The 18,908-nt window shown below is 38.2% G+C and overlaps 4 protein-coding genes across 7 annotated transcripts; 2 read left to right on the forward strand and 2 right to left on the reverse strand.

The window, feature by feature from the left end:
• Positions 1 to 1,753: 1,753 nt before the first annotated feature.
• On the reverse strand, positions 1,754 to 6,849 carry LOC111476911 (DDRGK domain-containing protein 1-like). 4 transcript variants are annotated; one of them, XM_023120780.1, is made up of 11 exons: positions 6,763 to 6,849; positions 6,498 to 6,642; positions 6,262 to 6,367; positions 5,302 to 5,405; positions 4,891 to 4,992; positions 4,623 to 4,784; positions 4,370 to 4,426; positions 4,115 to 4,151; positions 3,765 to 3,952; positions 1,913 to 1,966; positions 1,754 to 1,873 (listed from the first exon to the last, which is right to left on the reverse strand). In XM_023120780.1, exons 2-10 carry the CDS (start codon positions 6,615 to 6,617, stop codon positions 1,940 to 1,942), a joined length of 903 nt encoding a protein of 300 aa, XP_022976548.1. In that variant the 5' UTR covers positions 6,618 to 6,642; positions 6,763 to 6,849; the 3' UTR covers positions 1,754 to 1,873; positions 1,913 to 1,939. The 4 variants fall into 4 exon arrangements, with proteins under 4 accessions (XP_022976548.1, XP_022976550.1, XP_022976546.1 ...); XM_023120782.1 differs by having other exon boundaries at positions 1,754 to 1,954; XM_023120778.1 differs by having other exon boundaries at positions 1,754 to 1,966.
• A 662-nt stretch (positions 6,850 to 7,511) lies between these two features.
• Positions 7,512 to 9,972, reverse strand: LOC111476894 (polyubiquitin 4). Its single transcript, XM_023120756.1, has 2 exons — positions 9,775 to 9,972; positions 7,512 to 8,869 (listed from the first exon to the last, which is right to left on the reverse strand). The coding sequence occupies exon 2, from the start codon at positions 8,867 to 8,869 to the stop codon at positions 7,724 to 7,726; it is 1,146 nt and encodes a 381-aa protein (XP_022976524.1). The 5' UTR covers positions 9,775 to 9,972; the 3' UTR covers positions 7,512 to 7,723.
• A 746-nt stretch (positions 9,973 to 10,718) lies between these two features.
• Positions 10,719 to 15,610, forward strand: LOC111476937 (trafficking protein particle complex subunit 3-like). Its single transcript, XM_023120816.1, has 6 exons — positions 10,719 to 10,843; positions 11,055 to 11,162; positions 11,411 to 11,508; positions 12,830 to 12,929; positions 14,460 to 14,642; positions 15,216 to 15,610. Exons 2-6 carry the CDS (start codon positions 11,106 to 11,108, stop codon positions 15,336 to 15,338), a joined length of 561 nt encoding a protein of 186 aa, XP_022976584.1. The 5' UTR covers positions 10,719 to 10,843; positions 11,055 to 11,105; the 3' UTR covers positions 15,339 to 15,610.
• Positions 15,611 to 17,842: 2,232 nt separating this feature from the next.
• On the forward strand, positions 17,843 to 18,631 carry LOC111476935 (protein NDR1-like). The gene has a single exon (XM_023120813.1). It carries the CDS (start codon positions 17,935 to 17,937, stop codon positions 18,535 to 18,537), a length of 603 nt encoding a protein of 200 aa, XP_022976581.1. The 5' UTR covers positions 17,843 to 17,934; the 3' UTR covers positions 18,538 to 18,631.
• Positions 18,632 to 18,908: the final 277 nt, after the last annotated feature.

Consider the following 18,908-nt stretch of genomic DNA (forward strand, 5'->3'; position numbering starts at 1 on the left):
ATTGCCAATGGGGTCTTCTTTAGACCCATAAAGTGAGAAGACTTATCTTTATAGACCTTCTCTGTACTTAGAAAGCTAAGACGTCGACGGGAAGGTTTGACACCTCAATGTCGGCTCTTCGCCACCTGGGGCTGTAGTATGTTCCAAGGGTTGGGCTATTCGCCCATTAAAGTGGTATGTGAGCTGGGTTTAGGACATCGTGAGACAATTCGATCCATATCCAGTGTTGGCATTAGAGTATTGAGAGGACCTTTCCATAGTACGAGAGGACCACGAAGGACATTGGTCTACTAGTTATCGTGTCCACGGTAAACGCTGGGTAGCCAAGTGCGGACACCGGTAGGTTGTCTTGATACATGAGGTGCAGGGTTAATCTCAACCGTCCCTGCAGGCGGAGACGGAGACTCTTCCCTGGTAGGCGGTGGAGATGGATTGACTTCCGCTGCAGGTGATCATTTGCAGGTGCAGGAGAAGGTGGGAGATGGAGCAGAGGTTGGAGGCGAAGTAGTGGTCTGATTAGAACTAGAATTGCTTCTATTAGCCAACAAAACCATCACCAGCTTCTCATTTCTTAGGCAATTGTCTTGGATTGGATTCTGCAGTTGTAGTGTAGTCATCTTGTTGGGTAGGAGCACCTAGCTAATTTGTTTAGGGAATATCGAAAGAAACTCCACGCCAACATTTCCTTCCATCTTTGGCCGTCTATCGAATGTTCGTTCTATGTTCGTTCTATTGTCATACAGAATTGCAAAAAAATAGGTCCATATGTGACACTTATTTATTTCATTCCCAATACATATGTTCGCCTGTGCCATTAGATCATATATTAATTTAGAATTTGTTTTTTTACCGAGCCAAAATACCAAATACAAATGAAAGTGGATCCATTTTTTTTCATTCCCGAGGAAGTGCATATTTTACCTGAATCTTCTTCCATAATGGTACGGAACAATAGTATCATTGGAGTAGCTACACGACTAACTTTAAGTATAAGAAGCCGAGTAGGCGGATTGGTCCGAGTGGAGAAAAAAAAGAAAAAAAAACAAAAGATTGAACTCAAAATATTTTCTGGAGATATATATTTTCCTGGAGAGATGGATAAGATATCCTGACACAATGGCATCTCGATACCACCTGAAAAAGTAAAAAAAAATGGATTTATGTCCGGTGGATCACACTTACCAAGAAAAAGTATTTTGTTTTTGTTCGACCTGTAATCATATATGAACTAGCCGAATGTATAAATTTAGTAACACTTTTCCATAAGGATCTATTGCGGTAACACTTTTCCCTAAGAATCTATTGCGATAACACTTTTCCCTAAGAAAGGGAATTTAGAACTTAGAGTTATCACTTAAATCCATTTTATAGAAATCCGTGTAGATTGAGACATCCAAATCTCTAACCAATTTTCATTCTAGTAATTTTTTTTTTCTTTTTTACCGACCCAAATATAGTCAAATCGATTAAGATATTACTATCCATCTATAAAAGTTAAGTCCATTTGATCTAGGTATAAAGTTAAGAAATATATATACATATATATATATATATTTTTTTTTTATAGAGACTACGATGTTGCCGCTTTTAAACTTATTCCAAGTACATGAAGCAAATGTTTTTACTTTAACCAAAATATAGAGGTTTACTTTAATCATTCTAGAAACGTTGACAAATACGAACGAATACGTACATAAGAGCATAACTCTACAATAATTAATATATATTTTTCTTCGAGGCTAGAGGTTTTAAATTTGCATACTCCAATTGGACTTCTATTTGTAAAAATTGTATACAAATGACGTACATTTTGTAGCGCTAACAATGAAACGATCAACTTTTAGAATGATAATTGGTATCTTAGAATATCAAACTTTCGAATATCCATCAAATATCAATATACATACCAAAAGAGTCTCCAATTTGAAACCTTTTTGCTTCAGATCATCGCTTTCTGCAACAACACCTTCATAAAAATTGAGTGAGATCACAAATGGAAAGTAAAGTTAATAATTTGTTATCAAAGCCCCAAAAAGTAGATGGCTATATATATATATATATATCAGCAGAGATGGAAACTGGGTCTTCCTCAACCCTTTAACCCTTTTGATGCAGCTTTATAAAGCAATTAATGGCAGCTTAAGGACAAATGGCGAAGGGTTTTTGTAGGCCAAAGTTTAATGAAAACCTCACAAAACTGAAGAACAATAAGGGAAGGGAATAGAGAAAGATACCCGGTTAGGTTTAAAGATTATAGAGTCGTGCTCCACACCTTTATGTATAAACCATTCCAACTCGATAATCATTTTTCAAACAAGATTGACTTGTTAAGACAAGGGCACGGTCATGCTTGTCCAAGGCTTATTGTCTAAGGCCGCACGTTGGATGATACGGTCACAGTTGTTCAGGAAGTGTTGTTTATAGCCACATATCCGTTCCAAACCCTTTTTACATGCTTTCATCTTAGATAGGTATTTACTAATTCACCAAAATCAATAAGGACTAAGATGCCCTAAAATGTATTATAGGGGGATATGACTGGTTGTCACTTTTTCTTACCCTGAATTATATGTTATTTAAGTCATGATGTTCCTTTATTTGTTTAGAGTCATATAACGTTGCTTTCTTCAATTCTTTCAAATCATTTTCAAATGTATTTAATCACTCACGTTTTCTTAAACATTTCTCGCAAACATGACTCAAGGCCTAAACATATGCCGACGTTGTCCGCGACGTCTGAATTTCTTGTAGCTGACTTGTTCGTTGGGTTAGAACAAATATCGTATAATCGTTGTCCCACTACCACACCACAAGAATACAATTGTGACAAGCAGCACGCTTAATAGGCCGTTTGGCTTCCTCTCCAGTGGCCTCCTTACCTTACTACCCACCCTACGTACACTCCCACTCCAAACTATGACTGAAGTTTGAAGGGAGTCCATCTCCTTCCTTTGGGTTGAGGTTCCTCAAGTTCTTAGTAAAAGAGATCACAGATATGCTGCTTTTTCGGTAATCGCGGATCGAATCTCGGGTCGGTCCCAATTGTCTTCCCCATCAGGTAATACAGACCTTCCAAGCCTCGGACACGACGGTGTTCATGATCATATCTGGTGGAAGGGTGATTCTAGTTTTCAGAGACTCTAAACATGACAAACATATAAAACTTAGACTCGAAGACTAACCTTTAGTAACCAGGATCGGTGCTTTGTTTCCCTATACCCGGAGGCACCCACACCCACCCCAAGACCTAGACTCAAGGGACATCAAGGATTTTTCGTATTAACCTCACCTAAAGGTCCCGACTTCGGACCTAAAACATCTATTTATTTGTTTTCATGAATCCTACTACCATGGCGAATCTTTAACTCGTAACAACTATTTTGTCCTCTAAAAAAATGTTCGAATCACTTCGTCCGATCCTATGCAGCATAAAGACAATCATGGTGATGATCAACAATTTGCCTCACTCAAGAGAAGTTTCTGTTGATTCCTATTTCCATACATCACACGACTAAATGTCCAACCCATGGATCATCTTCTATTTCTAGGAATGAGATGAATCCGAACTTAAATGCAGGACATGAAAAATAATATAACAAGAACAGCTCAAGAACCTGCGTAGAGAAGGAGAATATCGACAGCCACCCGCAATCAACGTGAACGATCATTGGGTAAATTATATACTAGTTGATTATGATTATGATTATGATTATTTCATGTAACATTTCTATCCAAAATTAACAAGTATATTAAGAGACAGTTACCTCCTCAACATTGATCTCCTCGACCAATTGGGCTTTTGGTTCCAAATCAATAAACTGGTTGGACTTACTAGCTAAATGTGAAATGCTAACCCTTCCTTGGCGCTTGATGTAGTCAGCAACTGCTTGCATTTCATCCTTTGATATGTATATGTATTTTCCTCTATCATCCATAACACCAGAGAGTCGGCCTGTAAAATTCGTGCGTTTCTTCGATCAGAATCATCGGTAACGTTTCTTGTGATATCATAATTGAAAGTTCACGATGGTAGACGCTTGCAAGAACTTATGACAGACACGAACCTAGGATGAAATGCATTCGACAAGAGAGAGAAAAATGAAAAGAGTCGTACCCATACTCTCGAGGGAGGTGATCCGATTAATACATTCCTGCATTAACGAAATGTAGTGCGACATAAATAGAGGTGTAATATTTGCATAAAAATGGTGACGACAAAACGAAGACCTAATTCAAAGTCAGTCAAAGAACAGAAAATCATTCTTCTCGACTCTGATTATTTTTTCGATTTCTTTTGAAGAAATAACAACAACTACGACCGCAACTAAACCTTGAATGCATTACATACAACAACCATTATCTAGGTTACCTGAGTTCTTAATTTAAATTCTGCAGCAAGTTCTTCCAATGGGACACATTTATGATTCTGTAGAGGAACATAAAAAGGGCTTCAGGTATAGAGCAGCAAGGAAAGCGTAGATTAAACAGCTTTAACAAAGAATAGTCGGGTTTAGTAGTCCATGGGCAGATCTTATTCCCAACCTATACTAAAATACGAACAAGAATACGTTAAGATTCCTATAAGGTGAAATACTGAATCATTAGAACATGACAGACTTCACCTTTATATACTCCACAAATGCAGAGAGCAAATCTTGATTTCTGCCTTCGACATCAGCTTCCGTCGTACCTTCAGCATCAACTGAAAACTCCCCTTTCCACTTCTCAAACTCAAGTGAAGCAGCCTCTTCCTCCTTGGCCTTCCGTGCCTTGGCTTCTTCTTCCTAAACAAAGAAAGGAGACCATCACCATTCAACCACAGAAGCTCCAGCCTACCTCGCACGTGTCTACATCAGAGTTCTCGAAAGACAGGGTGGTTGATTAACTAACCAGTAACCGTTCCTGCTCCTCATGTTCCTCATCCTTCTTCCTCCGCATTTCTGCATAACGGTCTTGTTTTGTCCACCTTGAGTCACGGGAAGCTTGTTCGGCCTTCAAAACAATCATTTTTACTAATATACAGTTAACCAATAGAGTATAAAAGAGAACAAAATGTAAGAAAATATGATGAAGAAAAGAAAACTATAAGAGCCACACAGTGAAGATAAGAACCTAAGACATCTGCATTCTTTCAAGTATAGTGAAATCATATATACGACTCGGTTTTCAACACACAAAGATGCAGTTCGTCAACAATCTCAACTTTCAACATCAACAATTTCAGAAAAATAGACTTCGAACTGGTTCTCCTAATATTATAGTCCTGTCTCCATAAATATGTCAAAACTTCACATACGTTACCTGTCTCTGTGCCTCGCGCTCCTGTCGCTTCTTTTCTTTCTTCTTTGACACTCTACCTTCACTGTATTCATCCGCCATTTCTTCATCACTTCCATCCGCACTTTCTGTTCCAGAATCATCAGGAATAATTGTTAGAGTTTCCACAATGAATTCCTAATTTAAAAGACCACATTTGATTATACCAAAGCACTCCCAACATCTTCCATCTTGGATACTTATTACAATAATCATATAAAACCTTCATATTCCAAACCGAAGGGTCGACAACCCTCAATTTCTCTCTCCTTCATTAGTACATTTTCTTCATTACTTGATAAAGATTGACTATCTCATACCAAATGTGTACACTATATCGGATAACCTAAATATAAAATACAAGCAACTACAGAATGTTATGTTAAACATACCATAAATGTTTGTGATTGAGAAAATACCATACAAGAGTAACAGATATGGTTTGGGTAGACAGTTAGGTAAAGTGATCTCCCTTTAGCTATTTGTTATCCCAGTTTGTATACTATTTCCCTTGTGTACAATCTTCGGTCATTTTGGATATTTTTAACGGTGAATGTCAACAATCGAATAAAACGTGTCTACTAGAGAGAGGTTTTCACATCTTTATAAGAAATGTTTCGTTCCTCTCTCCAACCGATGTGGGATCTTACAATCCACCCCATTTAGGGGTCCAGCGTCCTCACTGCACACCACCCGATGTCTGGCTCTGATACCATTTGCAATAGTCCAAGCCCACAGCTTTGACCCGTTATGTTTACGGTTTTAAAAGGCGTCTGCGAGGAATAGGTTTCCACATTCTTATACGGAATGTTTCACTCCTCTCTCAGACCGATGTGGGATCTCAGATACCCCCTCACAATTGTGTCACAGAATTACATAACAGAATAATACAATTAAAACTAAACAAAAAAAATCTCGGAACACAGAATGCTAATTGATGCAAACCTTCCAGAGATGGCCCAGCATTCGACGAACTAGCAGCCGTAGCAGGTCTCCGACGCATTCGACGGCCACCAGCAGTGGCCCGAACCACAGTTTCTCTCTGAGGAACCTGACAAATTCCAACAACCAAGTAAAAACCCCGATAACCTTTCTTCCAAACAGATTGATAACCTCAGCAATAGCATTTCAATACAAAAGAAACAAATAAATAAACCCTGACCGAGCCTCCAAAACCACACCTGATCCTCATCTTCATGTGCATGATCTGAGTGGGAGTCCTGATAGCGTCTCCACAGAAACAGAGGAACCAACGCAAAAACAAGCAGCATCGAGAGAACTGCCACAATAAATTCCTCCATCTTCCAACTTCCAACTTCTATACACCTATGACCAAAAATTCAATCGCTTAAAACAATTGCAAACAAAACATCTTCAAACAGATCAAACTTCTGGCACACAACAATTATGATTAAAAACGACATCAAACGCGATGACGAACAATACCCAGAAATTGGCGCTTCAGAAGTGAAGATCGCCGATCAGAATGAACAAAACAAACAATAACGAAGAGGAAGGCGGAAGACCGACCAATATACGACGCCGTTTACACCTCTGACTTAACTACTTAAAGCGGTTCGAACGGCTTCTCCGGTTCGGTTTTATGTGCCCATAACATTTTGGAAATGCCCTGTATTGTAGCTGTATTTTCAGATCTGCCATGTTCCTTAATTAAATTAATTTACATTTAATTAAATTAAAATTTTAATTCATAAAAAATATATAACAGATTCCATGGCTAAATTAATAAAAATTATTCTTACTTTAAATATATTAAATACCTTAAAACTTTAAAATAAAATTAATTTTTTTGCATTCTATTAATTAATTTAATATCTAGGTGCATTTTATATATTAATTAAAAAATAGATCTTTTCATATTTGGAAACATTATTTTTTTATTATTTTATTGGTTGAAGGAATTTATTTATTAATTAAATTTTTTTTTATTTTACATTTTATATAATTATTTAAATAAAAGAAAGGAAAAATGACGCAATAATTTGTATTTTAATTGCCAACATATTATTTTTAAATTGGTTGTTTTTAACTCAAAATAATTTTTTTATGCACTATTTAACTGTTAAAAAAAATTAAAAATAATAAAATATATATAATATTTATTTAAAAAGAGAAAAATATACATTGAAATTATTAAAGAATATTTACAAAAGAAAAGATATTTAACCAAAATATTAATTTAAAAATTCATAATAATACATTCATTTTAGAAGCCGTTTTTAACATGGCCCGTTAGGCCATTGCAACAAACAGCATATTATTATTTATATATAACAGACGCTGAAATAAAAGAAATAAAAGAAAAAAAATGAGTTCTGACTTATTAAAACCATTCAGAAGGGGCCAAGGGAAACCACAAGTCCAGCAATAACAGGGCGGAGCCACCCTAAGAGCCACCGCGCAGGCGGAGAACAAGGTGGAGGGTGGACTCTTTCTGAATATTGTAATCAGCCAAAGTTCTACCATCCTCCAATTGTTTTCCGGCAAAGATCAGCCTTTGTTGGTCTGGAGGAATCCCCTCTTTGTCTTGAATCTTCGCCTTCACGTTGTCGATCGTGTCCGAGCTCTCAACCTCCAATGTGATTGTCTTCCCTGTTAACGTCTTCACGAAGATCTGCATTCCACCGCGCAGTCGTAGCACTAAGTGCAACGTCGACTCCTTTTGGATGTTGTAATCTGCTAGAGTCCTACCATCTTCCAGTTGCTTACCAGCAAAGATCAAACGCTGCTGGTCTGGTGGAATGCCCTCCTTGTCTTGAATCTTCGCCTTCACGTTGTCGATCGTATCCGAGCTTTCGACCTCCAATGTGATCGTCTTCCCCGTTAATGTCTTCACGAAAATCTGCATTCCACCGCGCAATCGGAGCACCAAATGCAACGTCGACTCCTTTTGAATGTTGTAATCAGCAAGAGTTCGACCATCTTCGAGCTGCTTACCAGCAAAGATCAACCGCTGTTGGTCTGGTGGAATGCCCTCCTTGTCTTGGATCTTAGCTTTCACATTGTCGATGGTATCTGAACTTTCTACCTCCAATGTAATTGTTTTTCCAGTCAAAGTTTTAACAAAAATTTGCATACCCCCACGAAGTCGAAGAACCAAATGCAGAGTAGATTCCTTCTGAATATTGTAATCGGCAAGAGTTCGACCATCTTCGAGCTGCTTACCAGCGAAAATTAGTCTCTGTTGATCAGGCGGGATACCCTCCTTATCTTGGATTTTAGCCTTGACATTGTCAATTGTGTCAGAACTTTCCACCTCAAGGGTGATGGTTTTGCCAGTAAGGGTCTTCACAAATATTTGCATCCCACCGCGAAGTCGAAGCACCAAATGGAGTGTAGATTCCTTTTGGATATTGTAATCGGCCAGCGTTCGGCCATCCTCAAGTTGCTTACCAGCAAAGATAAGCCTTTGTTGGTCGGGTGGAATTCCCTCTTTATCTTGAATCTTAGCCTTAACATTGTCAATTGTATCTGAGCTTTCCACCTCGAGGGTGATTGTTTTGCCGGTTAGAGTTTTTACAAAGATTTGCATCTGTTAACACAGCAATCAAAGTTCTATTGAAAATCATTGGAAAATATATGGATTGAATCAGGTGACATGATAAACAGCTCAAGAACCAAATCCATCATAATCGAGAACAGGACCAAGCTAGAAATCTTCAAATTAGAAGGAAATTTCAAAATATTAACTTCTCAATTCAATTTTTTTATCCAATCAAATCATAAATAGCTCAAGAACCAAATCCATAAGCGAACAATCTACTAAAAACGATGAATTAGAAGAACCAAGTACAGGACCAAGCTAGAAATCTTCAACTTAGAAGGAAATTTCAAAATATTAAGTTCTCGATTCAATTTTTTTTATCCAATCAGATCATAAGTAGCTCAAGAACCAAACCATAAGCGAAAAGACCACTAAAAACGATGAATTAGAAGAACTCGAGCACAGGACCAAGCCAGAAATTTCAAAATCCTAACTTCTCAATTCAATTTTTTTAACCAATCAGCCCTTTTTATCACTTCTTGGATCCTTCCTATTAGTTTAGAACCTCTAATCGATCCGAATATATAAAAGCCAAGATCAAAAATCAAGTTCCTATTTGCGGAAACGAAACTGTAGATCGAGAGAATTCTCTGCAGGATCTAACGACGAACATGAAAACAGTAGAATTAAGAAAACACAGCAACGTAAGCCGTGTATCGAAAACGAATACAAATTCAACCGCTTCTTGGAGAAAGATAGATAATCAGATGTTCTGAAATCGGAGAAACTCGAAGAAATCCAAAATCAATCCGCAAAAACACTCCTAAAAACGAATTCAAGAGCAACAGAAAAGCAACAACTCCCAGATCGACACAATAAAGACGGAACATCAAAGAATTGAACAAACACCAACTCCGAACATCCTTGAAAAAACGAAAAGTCAGGAATCATACCTTGAGATGAAGAAAGAGCGCAACGAGATGGGAAAAAAGAGCTTTGAAAGAAAAACTGGAAGACGAAGGATTAGGGACGACAAAGAGGTGAATTTATAGGGTTCAATTGCCAATTTTGAGGGATGGGATTTGGAGGAATAAACGAATTCAATGGCGGTTCTTGGCTTGCAAGCCACCATTTGGATAACTTCCTCCGGTTTATGGGAGATTCCAGAAACCTTTTATATATATATATATATATATATATATATATTTATTTATTTATTTTTATTTTTTTTAATTATAAGAATAAAAATTAAAATTCATTTGAAAAAAATGAATAAAATCAACATTATTTATATAAATGGATACAAAAATTAATGTGAAACAATGATTATATAAATAATTTATATAATACTTTTAATGGTGGCAATGATTTTAAATAATATTATAATTATTAATAATTTATGTCACAAAATATATTATTTTAAATATTTATTAAGAATATGGTATTAGTATAGATAATAATTTTTAATTATTTTAAATATTTATTAGTTATTAAATATTTCAGTTCATTTATATATTTTACATTTACTTAGATGTTAATTTAAAATAAATTCATATTAAAAAATTAAATTTAAATTTATAACTTAATCAAATATTTACTAAATATTTATAAATTCATACTAAATATTAGTTATTGGGTTCAGATACAAAAGTCTAAAAATGACGATATCTTGATGAATTTGAGTTGTTACAAATGATATTAGAGTCAAACACTAATCGATGTGCCAGCGAGAAGGCTGAGCTCCAAAGGGGTGGACATAAGACAATGTACGAATAAGGACGTTAAGACCTGAATGGGTAGATTGTGAAATCTCACATCAGTAGAAGAAGAACGAAATATTGTTTATAATAGTAATTGACACGCTCCAAATAGTATCACGCATTTCGCGAGAGAAGCAGTTAGAAACTATTCTTTGCTCTCACACGGTTTTCATCCACTTAGCATATTGGAACCGCCATTACCGTCGGCGTCGGCCACACTCCTCACTCCCGGTATCAGCTTCCGTCTTCGATCGCCGGAACTGTAAGTTTCCGGACTCAACTCAAATACGTTTTAATATATTCCTTCGTCAGGATCGAATCAATTTGCTGTAAAGATGTAATGAAATCCCAATTTGATATCGATCTATAAACACTTTGGAAGGCCCAAAGCTTTGATCTCGAGCTACGAAGGCGATTTAGGTCATTCAGCCCACAATCAACAAAACTAACTCTAAGTTTCTTCACTTATGTAGCGGCAACCAGCAAAGCGTCTACCTAAACGTTCCTTTGAATTCATATCAATCATGCCTACCGCTGGTCCTCGATCTGGTGATGCAATCTTCGCTAGCGTTGAGCGAGTGGTAAGCTTCTAAACTTCCATTCTCTCTCTCTCTTAATTGTTCCTGTTGTTTGGGTTCTGAGGAATTTTAAACAAATGCGAGGGAAGTGGTGAGGAATTTGATCAGGTGATCCGAAGTGGTAAGTCTGTACATGATCAAGATGTGTGTGTAATGGTCATCGATGAGAAAACACATTTTTAGGTCTTCGATTTCGTTTCTGTTTTTGAGTCATCTTCCATTGATAAGAAGCTAAAGTTGAATTGATGCAGAATGCGGAGCTGTTTACCTTGACTTATGGAGCAACCGTCCGTCAATTGCTTACAGATCTGGAGGAGGTTGAGGAGGTTAACAAACAGCTCGATCAGATGTAATCTTTATTCACTTCACGTGCTTTATTATTCAGTCTCTTTTTTCATAACTTGGAATTCTGCTTTGTCCACTGATGACTTGTTTTTTTTGTCTGAATTAGCTGTTTCGTTGTGTCTTTGCTTTGTTATTTCTTTGGTTGTTCATTGGCTCTCATCAATGTATGACCTCGGAAGGCAAAGGAAATTAAAGGAAGTGCATACAAAAAAAAATCTTACCTCTTGTAACATCCCAAGCCCACCGCTAGCAGATAATTGTCCTCTTTGAGTTTTTCCTTTCGGGCTTCCTCTCAAGGTTTTTAAAACACGTATGCTAGGGGAGATTTCCACACCCTTATAAGAATGTTTCGTTCTCCTCTCCAACCGATGTGGGATCTCACAATCCACCCCTTTTGGGGCAAGCATCTTTGCAGGCATTTGTTTCCTTCTCCAATCGATGTGGGTCCTCCAATCCACCCTCTTCGAAGCCCAATGTCCTTGTTAGCACTCCGCCTCGTGTCCACCCCCTTTGAGGCTCAGCCTCCTCGTTGGCACATCGCCTCGTGTCTAGTTCTAATACCATTTGTAATAGTGAAGCCCATCGCTAGCAAATCATGTTCTCTTTAGGCTTTCCCTTTCGGGTTTCCCTCAAGATTTCAAAACACGTCTGCTAGGGAGAGGTTTTCACACACCCATACAAAGAATGTTTTGTTCTTCTCCCCAACCGATGTGGGATCTCACACCTCTGTAGTATACCGAGTATTTAAACTTGAATGAATTTAATAACATTATGAAAATTCCTACCATAGCAGTTCTGCAGAAGCTTACTTCTTTTCATTGTTATGAAATTTGCTTGAATTTTGGTTTGAGATTTTGAAATAAGGTGCATGAGAACCACCAATGATTGGCTTAGATGTGTTGGGGCATGTGAAAAAATTAAGGAACTTTGGGAGAATAGGTGCAAACTTTATAGTGGCCACTTACGGAGAATAAAATTACACGAGTTTCTTGATAACCAAATATTGTAGTGTCAAAAGGTTGTCCGGTGAACAAAAAAATTGTGCATGAGAATTATATTCTTCTATTCGATCGGGTGTTTTTTAATTTTTGTATCTCTTTTCGTATTTCGATCTTTCATCTTCTGCAAGAAAGTTGGTTTTTCATGAAAAAAGAAATAGTGTGCATGCAAATGGTGGGTAAACACTAAGCATATTATCTTTTACGGTTCTTCCTAAGTTCATTTTGATGAAATATTAAAAATTCTTTTGTGCTTAAACTTAATGTCCTTGTGATAACACACGCATTAGATTCAGTGATCTTACTGTTTTGTCAATTGTTTTTCAGGGGTTACAATATTGGAATCAGGCTGATTGATGAGTTTCTAGCAAAATCTAATATCTCTAGATGTGTGGACTTCAAAGAGACAGCTGACGTGATTGCAAAGGTAGGTTGTAGTTTAATACATGTGCCAAAGTATTTTATTCTCTCTGAAAGCCATCGTGAGGTTGTTGAACTAGCTTTTGAGATCCCAGATTTTGAGATCTCACGTCGGTTGGAGAGGGGAAAATATTCCTTATAAGGGTATGGAAACCTCTCCCTAGTAGACGCGTTTTAAAACCGTGAGACTGACGGTGATACATAACGGGCCACAACGGATAATCTTTGCTAACAGTGAGCTTGGGCTGTTATAAATGGTATTAAAACCAGTCACCGGATGGTGCGAGACACTGGTTGGAGTAGGGCTAGACCCTCTCCCTAGAAGACGCGTTTTAAAATCGTGAGGTTAACGCTATTACGTAACGGGCTAAAGCGGACAATATCGGCTAGCGGTGGGTCTGGGCTGTTACACCTTGTCATCTCCCAATCGTGACTTGATTGTCCCATATTCATATTGGTATCTAAACCCTATTCGGTTCAGGAAGTCTCTAGCGTGGTCTCATTAGGTTGGTCCTATCGAAGCCATTTCGTTTTCCTTGTCCATATGAACGCTGCTACTTTTGGCATGACCTGCAATTGAGGTGTAGGTTTCGAGTACAGTGTTAAAAACTCTGATGCAACAGGCTTTTTGCAGTTAGCTAGAGTGGGTCTGTTCATGTCCATTTGAATTTTTTATACCATTGGATCTCAGGACATGGCTTAATTATGAAACGGGATTTCTCTTATATGCATGGTTTTGATAAGAATGTTAGACGCTTGGTGCATTTAACCTATGAGTGTGGTCCTTATTTTTTAACAGCAGTCAAAAATAGTTTTTGTTTGGGCTCTGTCAAGGGGAGGGTAGATATGTTAGGTAGTCATAGTGCTCTTTAGTGAGCATTTTTGTGTTTATCTGTGTGAGATTCCATATTGGTTGGAGAGGGAACAAAATATTCCTTACAAGAGTATGGAAACTTCTTCTTAACAGTCGCATTTTAAAACCGTGAGGCTGACAGCAATACGTAATAAGCAAAACGGACAATATTTGCTAGTTGTGTGCTTGGACTGTTACAAATGGTATCAGAGCCAATCACCGGATGGTGCGAGGCATTGGTCAGAGTAGTGCTAGACCTTCTCCATAGTAGACACGTTTTAAAATTGTCAAAACGGACAATATCGGGCTTGGACTATTACAATGGTATCAGAGCCAGTCACCGGGCAATGTGCCAGCGAGAACGTTGGGCCTCCCAAGGGGGTGGATTGTGAGATCCCACATCGGTTGGAGAGGGGAACGAAACATTCCTTACAAGGGTGTGAAAATCTCTCCCTAATAGACGCGTTTTAAAATCGTGAGGTTGACAGTGATACGTAACGGGCAAAAACAGTCAATATCTGCTGGCAGCTGTTGACCCATTCTAAATGTTAGTTTAAAGCCTTTTGAAGTGCGGGGATATTAACTTATTTTCTCGAAAACGTACGTTAGACCATCTATCTAAGATATTACAAACCTACCGGTTTATTTAGAATGTTTTTTTTTTTTTCCTTCCTTTTGTAATAGATCGGTTTAAAAATGTTTTTGGGAGTGAATGCAACGGTAACCAACTGGGATGCTGAAGGCACATGCTGCAGCATTGTTCTTGAGGACAATCCATTAGTGGACTTTGTTGAGCTTCCTGATACTTGCCAGGGTCTACATTACTGCAACATCTTAAGTGGAGTCATTAGAGGAGCCCTTGAGATGGTGAGTTCTCTTCTTCTTTAATCTTAGCTTACTTATTATTCTTTTGAGAAGCACAAATATTGATATAAAACACGGTCATGCGGATACATTATATTTTAAAATCTAGGACATGATGACGACACATGAATGCATTTATTAAAATATATATCATTTTTAGGCGTTTTACATTGTCTTTTATACGTGTCTAGCAAATGCCGGGTGTGTATTAACGTTGTAGAACTGGTATCTAACACATTTATTAGACTAACAAGTGTCTAATACGTTTTCAACAAGTGTCAAAAGTGTTATGGTGTTAGACGTGTGTCTGGATAAAGACACGCTAACACGGCTAAAATGTTATTTGGGATTCTATTCTTTTTCACAATTTGTTTCCTTCATTTCTTCTTTATGAAAAATTAAGATAATTTTTTTTTGTTTTTTTTTTTTTTTTGTTTTATGTTATAGTAGTCACTTTTTTAAGTTCGATGATGAAATAGAACTGAAAGTATAAGAACTAAACTTGTCATTTAATTTCATGGATGAAAGCATGAATTTTTGTCATTTTTTATGATTGTGGTGTGGTGTTGGGGTTAGGTGTCAATGAAAATCGAAGTAACATGGCTACGTGACATGCTGAGAGGAGATGACAGCTTCGAATTACAAGTAAAATTGTTGAAGCAAATCCCCGAAGAGTACCCTTACAAAGACGATGAATGAAACATCTCCCTATCTCTTGTGCGAACCATTTAGATGCGTTTGCGCTGGTGCAAACACGCGACTTGTGTAAGAAAAAAAAATGTTCTTATTTATTTTTTTTTTTTCACGGCGAAATTTGGTTCTTTCTAAACTAGTTTGGAAGCAATCGTCTTACCAAGCTGTCTTACTAAGCTGGAGAACGGTAGGAGTAGAGGGAAGTTCATTTCTTTACTAGTTAATTCAATATTGTTTATTGTTCCTTTTCATATAGATATTAATGTTGTTATCTTGACCATGTTTTTTTGTTGGGTTAGTTCGAACAAACCAATGTTCTTATTGAAATGAAGTTATCGTTGTCAGTTATTTTGTTCATTTGGAATTTTGATTAGAAATATATACTAATTATTTTTAATAGATTAGTTAATTTAAAGAAAAAAAAACTTCAATTTTTTTAAAAAAAATTATTTGACCGAAAATAAAAATTACTTTTTTTAATAGTTTATGAATGAATGATATTATTACATCATCAACCAGAATAAGTATGACGTCATTAACTTTTCAATTTGTTGTTTTTTGACCACTTCCTTCTCACTTATTAAATAGATGCCCCACCACTAAAAAAATATTAAATACAAGAAATATTACAAATGTTTATTTACAATTTGATGCATAAAATTAAAATATTTCCTAAAAAAACCAAAGACAATAGTGATTTAAAAAATTACTTCAAACACAAATGTATCTTTTAAATGAAAACTGAGACCAGAAATAGTATCGTGTGATAAATGTACGAAACAAGAATTAAAATTCAAATATTACTACGACTTTTCATGTTATTGTTACATCTAAGAGTTGATTGTAACTAGAGATGTGCACGGGGTAGACCAATGATGGATAAGCTTCCTCTTCCATCAAAACACGATCCTACGTGGTTGGTGTCAGGAGAATGCAATCTACATTATCATCACCATTTAGTTAATGAGGAATAGTCTATCCTCGCTTTCTCTTCAACCAAAACACGATCCTATACAATTGGTGGCTCGAGAATGCAATCTTCATCCTCGTCATCATTTAGTTAACGAGGAATAATCTATCTCTGCTTCCTCTTCAATCAAAATACAATCCTACACAATTGATGGCTGGAGAATCCAATCTCAGTCCTCATCCCCATTTAGTTAATGAGGAATAATCTATCCCCACTTCCTCTTCAACCCAAACACGATCCTACACGGTTCGTGGCTGGTGGGTCCAGTGTCACGGTCCTACCTTCTTGACCGTGCGGCGTCGTGATCTATACACGCTCACGACTAGCCTTAAGGGGAATTAAGCCTCATATGTATTTTTCACCTCAGCTTTGTGGCTTCGTCGGTCCTTAGGCGAGGTTTGTCTTCGCCAATCGAACATCGCTTGTGCAGAATCCAAGCTTGTTCAACCACATACGTCGCCTGTGCGTGTATGTTCAATCATCTGCGACACATCCGACTTGCCTCTACGCTAGACCAACTCATTCGGCTCGACCTTGCCTCTACTCGGGCCAAGGTTTCTCAATATAACGTCGCATCTCATCTTGTCATCTTGATCCCCATCGATAGGGTCCATATGTCTTGGCGCCATCCCGAGTCTCGGGATGTTGTCGGCCATCATAACTCATTCGGTCATGCCATCGAGAATGGGCCCGCGTGTCGTTCATCTCATCGGGACTTCCCGAACATCCATCCATCTGGGTTCTATCGAGGCATAGGCCCTCCCGTGCCCATGCCGAGTCATTTACGGATACCGTCCCGGATAGCGGGTGTATGTAGCAACCTCCAACACGCGGGCTAGGGCGCAATACCGGCACACCCGTGTCGTCCGGTACTGTCCTTCAAAAACCCATTTCAAAGGAAGTCGCCCGAGATACTCGTCTCGACACGCTCGCCCACACTGTGACACACGTATGTGCCACAGGGTAGCTCACTTAGACCACAGGGCCCAGGGGTGGTGGAGAGCTAATACCATGGTACCCCTATAGTACATTTTGAGTCATTTTCATTCTACCAGGTGTAGACATGATTTTGGCGAGCATTCATATTTCATATGGACGGACTTAACTCCCGAACCGCATGCCAAATTCCTTCCGAAACCCTGACTTTTGAGATTAAGGCCTAGGGCCCTACCTGGCCCTTCAACAAGCCTATCTTGTCGTTCATGTCTATGCTGATGTCTCTGTTATGCTTATGTCTCAATATATATCTTTAATACCCACTTTGCTTGGTGGTGTGTTAGATGATGCATCGTCCTCCTCGATCGCATCATGACATTCTTCTATGTTGGCCCGCATATGGCCGGATGGGGCGTCTCTTTACTTGTCATGGTGTGAGGGTCACAACCTACTCTCTTCATACTATGGTTGTGACATCGAGCACGTTAACTATACATAATTTATTTATTTAAATTGGTAAGTTTTTGTACTCCTCCACTGAGTTTTGTCTTCTTGTGGTCGGTCCCATCCCGTCCCACCTCGCTTTTGCTACCCACACAACATTATTGTACTCCCCCTGTTCTCGACTTCCCATTTCTTCGTCTTCTTCTTCTTCCTCCTTCCCACCGGATCCCTTTTCTCCGTTCGCCGCCTTACATGACGGAATCCGGCGGCTGCTGCCGGTGTTGTTTCAGCTTCATCTTAACTTCCGGCTTCGCTGCTCTGTTCTTATGGCTCAGCCTTCGAACCCGCAAACCCAAATGCTCGATCGAATCTTTTTACATTCCAGCCTTAAATCAATCCCTAAATTCGCCCTTAAATTCCACCGTCTCCTTCGATCTGCGCCTCAAAAACCAGAACAAAGACAAATCAGTCTTCTACGACTCTCTCAATCTCAACCTCACTCTCGTCGGAGGGCGGCCGCTGGGCAACGTGACAGTGCCCGGATTCCACCAGGGCCGTGGCAAGAAGGCGTTCAGAAACGAGACCATCGAAGCCCGTGGAGTGGATTGGAAGGCGGTTTCCCGGAATGGGTCGGCGATTTTCCGGCTGGATTTGGCGACGGCGGTCCGGTTCAAGATCTTGTTCTGGAATACCAAGAGGGAGAATTTGAGAGTCGGAGCAGAGTTCAAAGTCAACAAGCAGGGAGCGACGGAATACCCAGGGATCACGCTTAGCTCCGGCGCCGCCGTGCCCGACGGCTCGCCGGTGACAGTTATCTGGAGTTCTTGGGTGTTTGTCTTGTGGAAACTTTTCTGAAATGACGTCATTTGACGGAATTTTTGGGCGGCGTCTTTAGTCGGAAGTGTCTCCACCGCCCAATCACGGCCGACGGTAGAAGATCAAGAAATTAATTTTTGGTTAGAAATTAATTTTAATTACATTTGATGTTTGTAATTTTAAAATATTTATTTTAGTGTCTGTAATTTTATTTGAGAAACAATTAAATAAATATTGTTAGATATTTAATTTTAAAAGAGTTATATTTTATATTTATTTATTAGGCCCAATTTTTTTTTAAAAATTATTAATATTTGAGTTCGTCATCCCAACCAAATTTCTAAAAATTTAAATTTTAATATCGAAAATTCTTTAATATAATTAAACATTTGGGAGCAATATATACAATA

Source organism: Cucurbita maxima, unplaced genomic scaffold (genome assembly GCF_002738345.1).
Source record: "Cucurbita maxima cultivar Rimu unplaced genomic scaffold, Cmax_1.0 Cma_Scf00003, whole genome shotgun sequence".
Taxonomy (NCBI): Eukaryota; Viridiplantae; Streptophyta; class Magnoliopsida; order Cucurbitales; family Cucurbitaceae; genus Cucurbita; species Cucurbita maxima.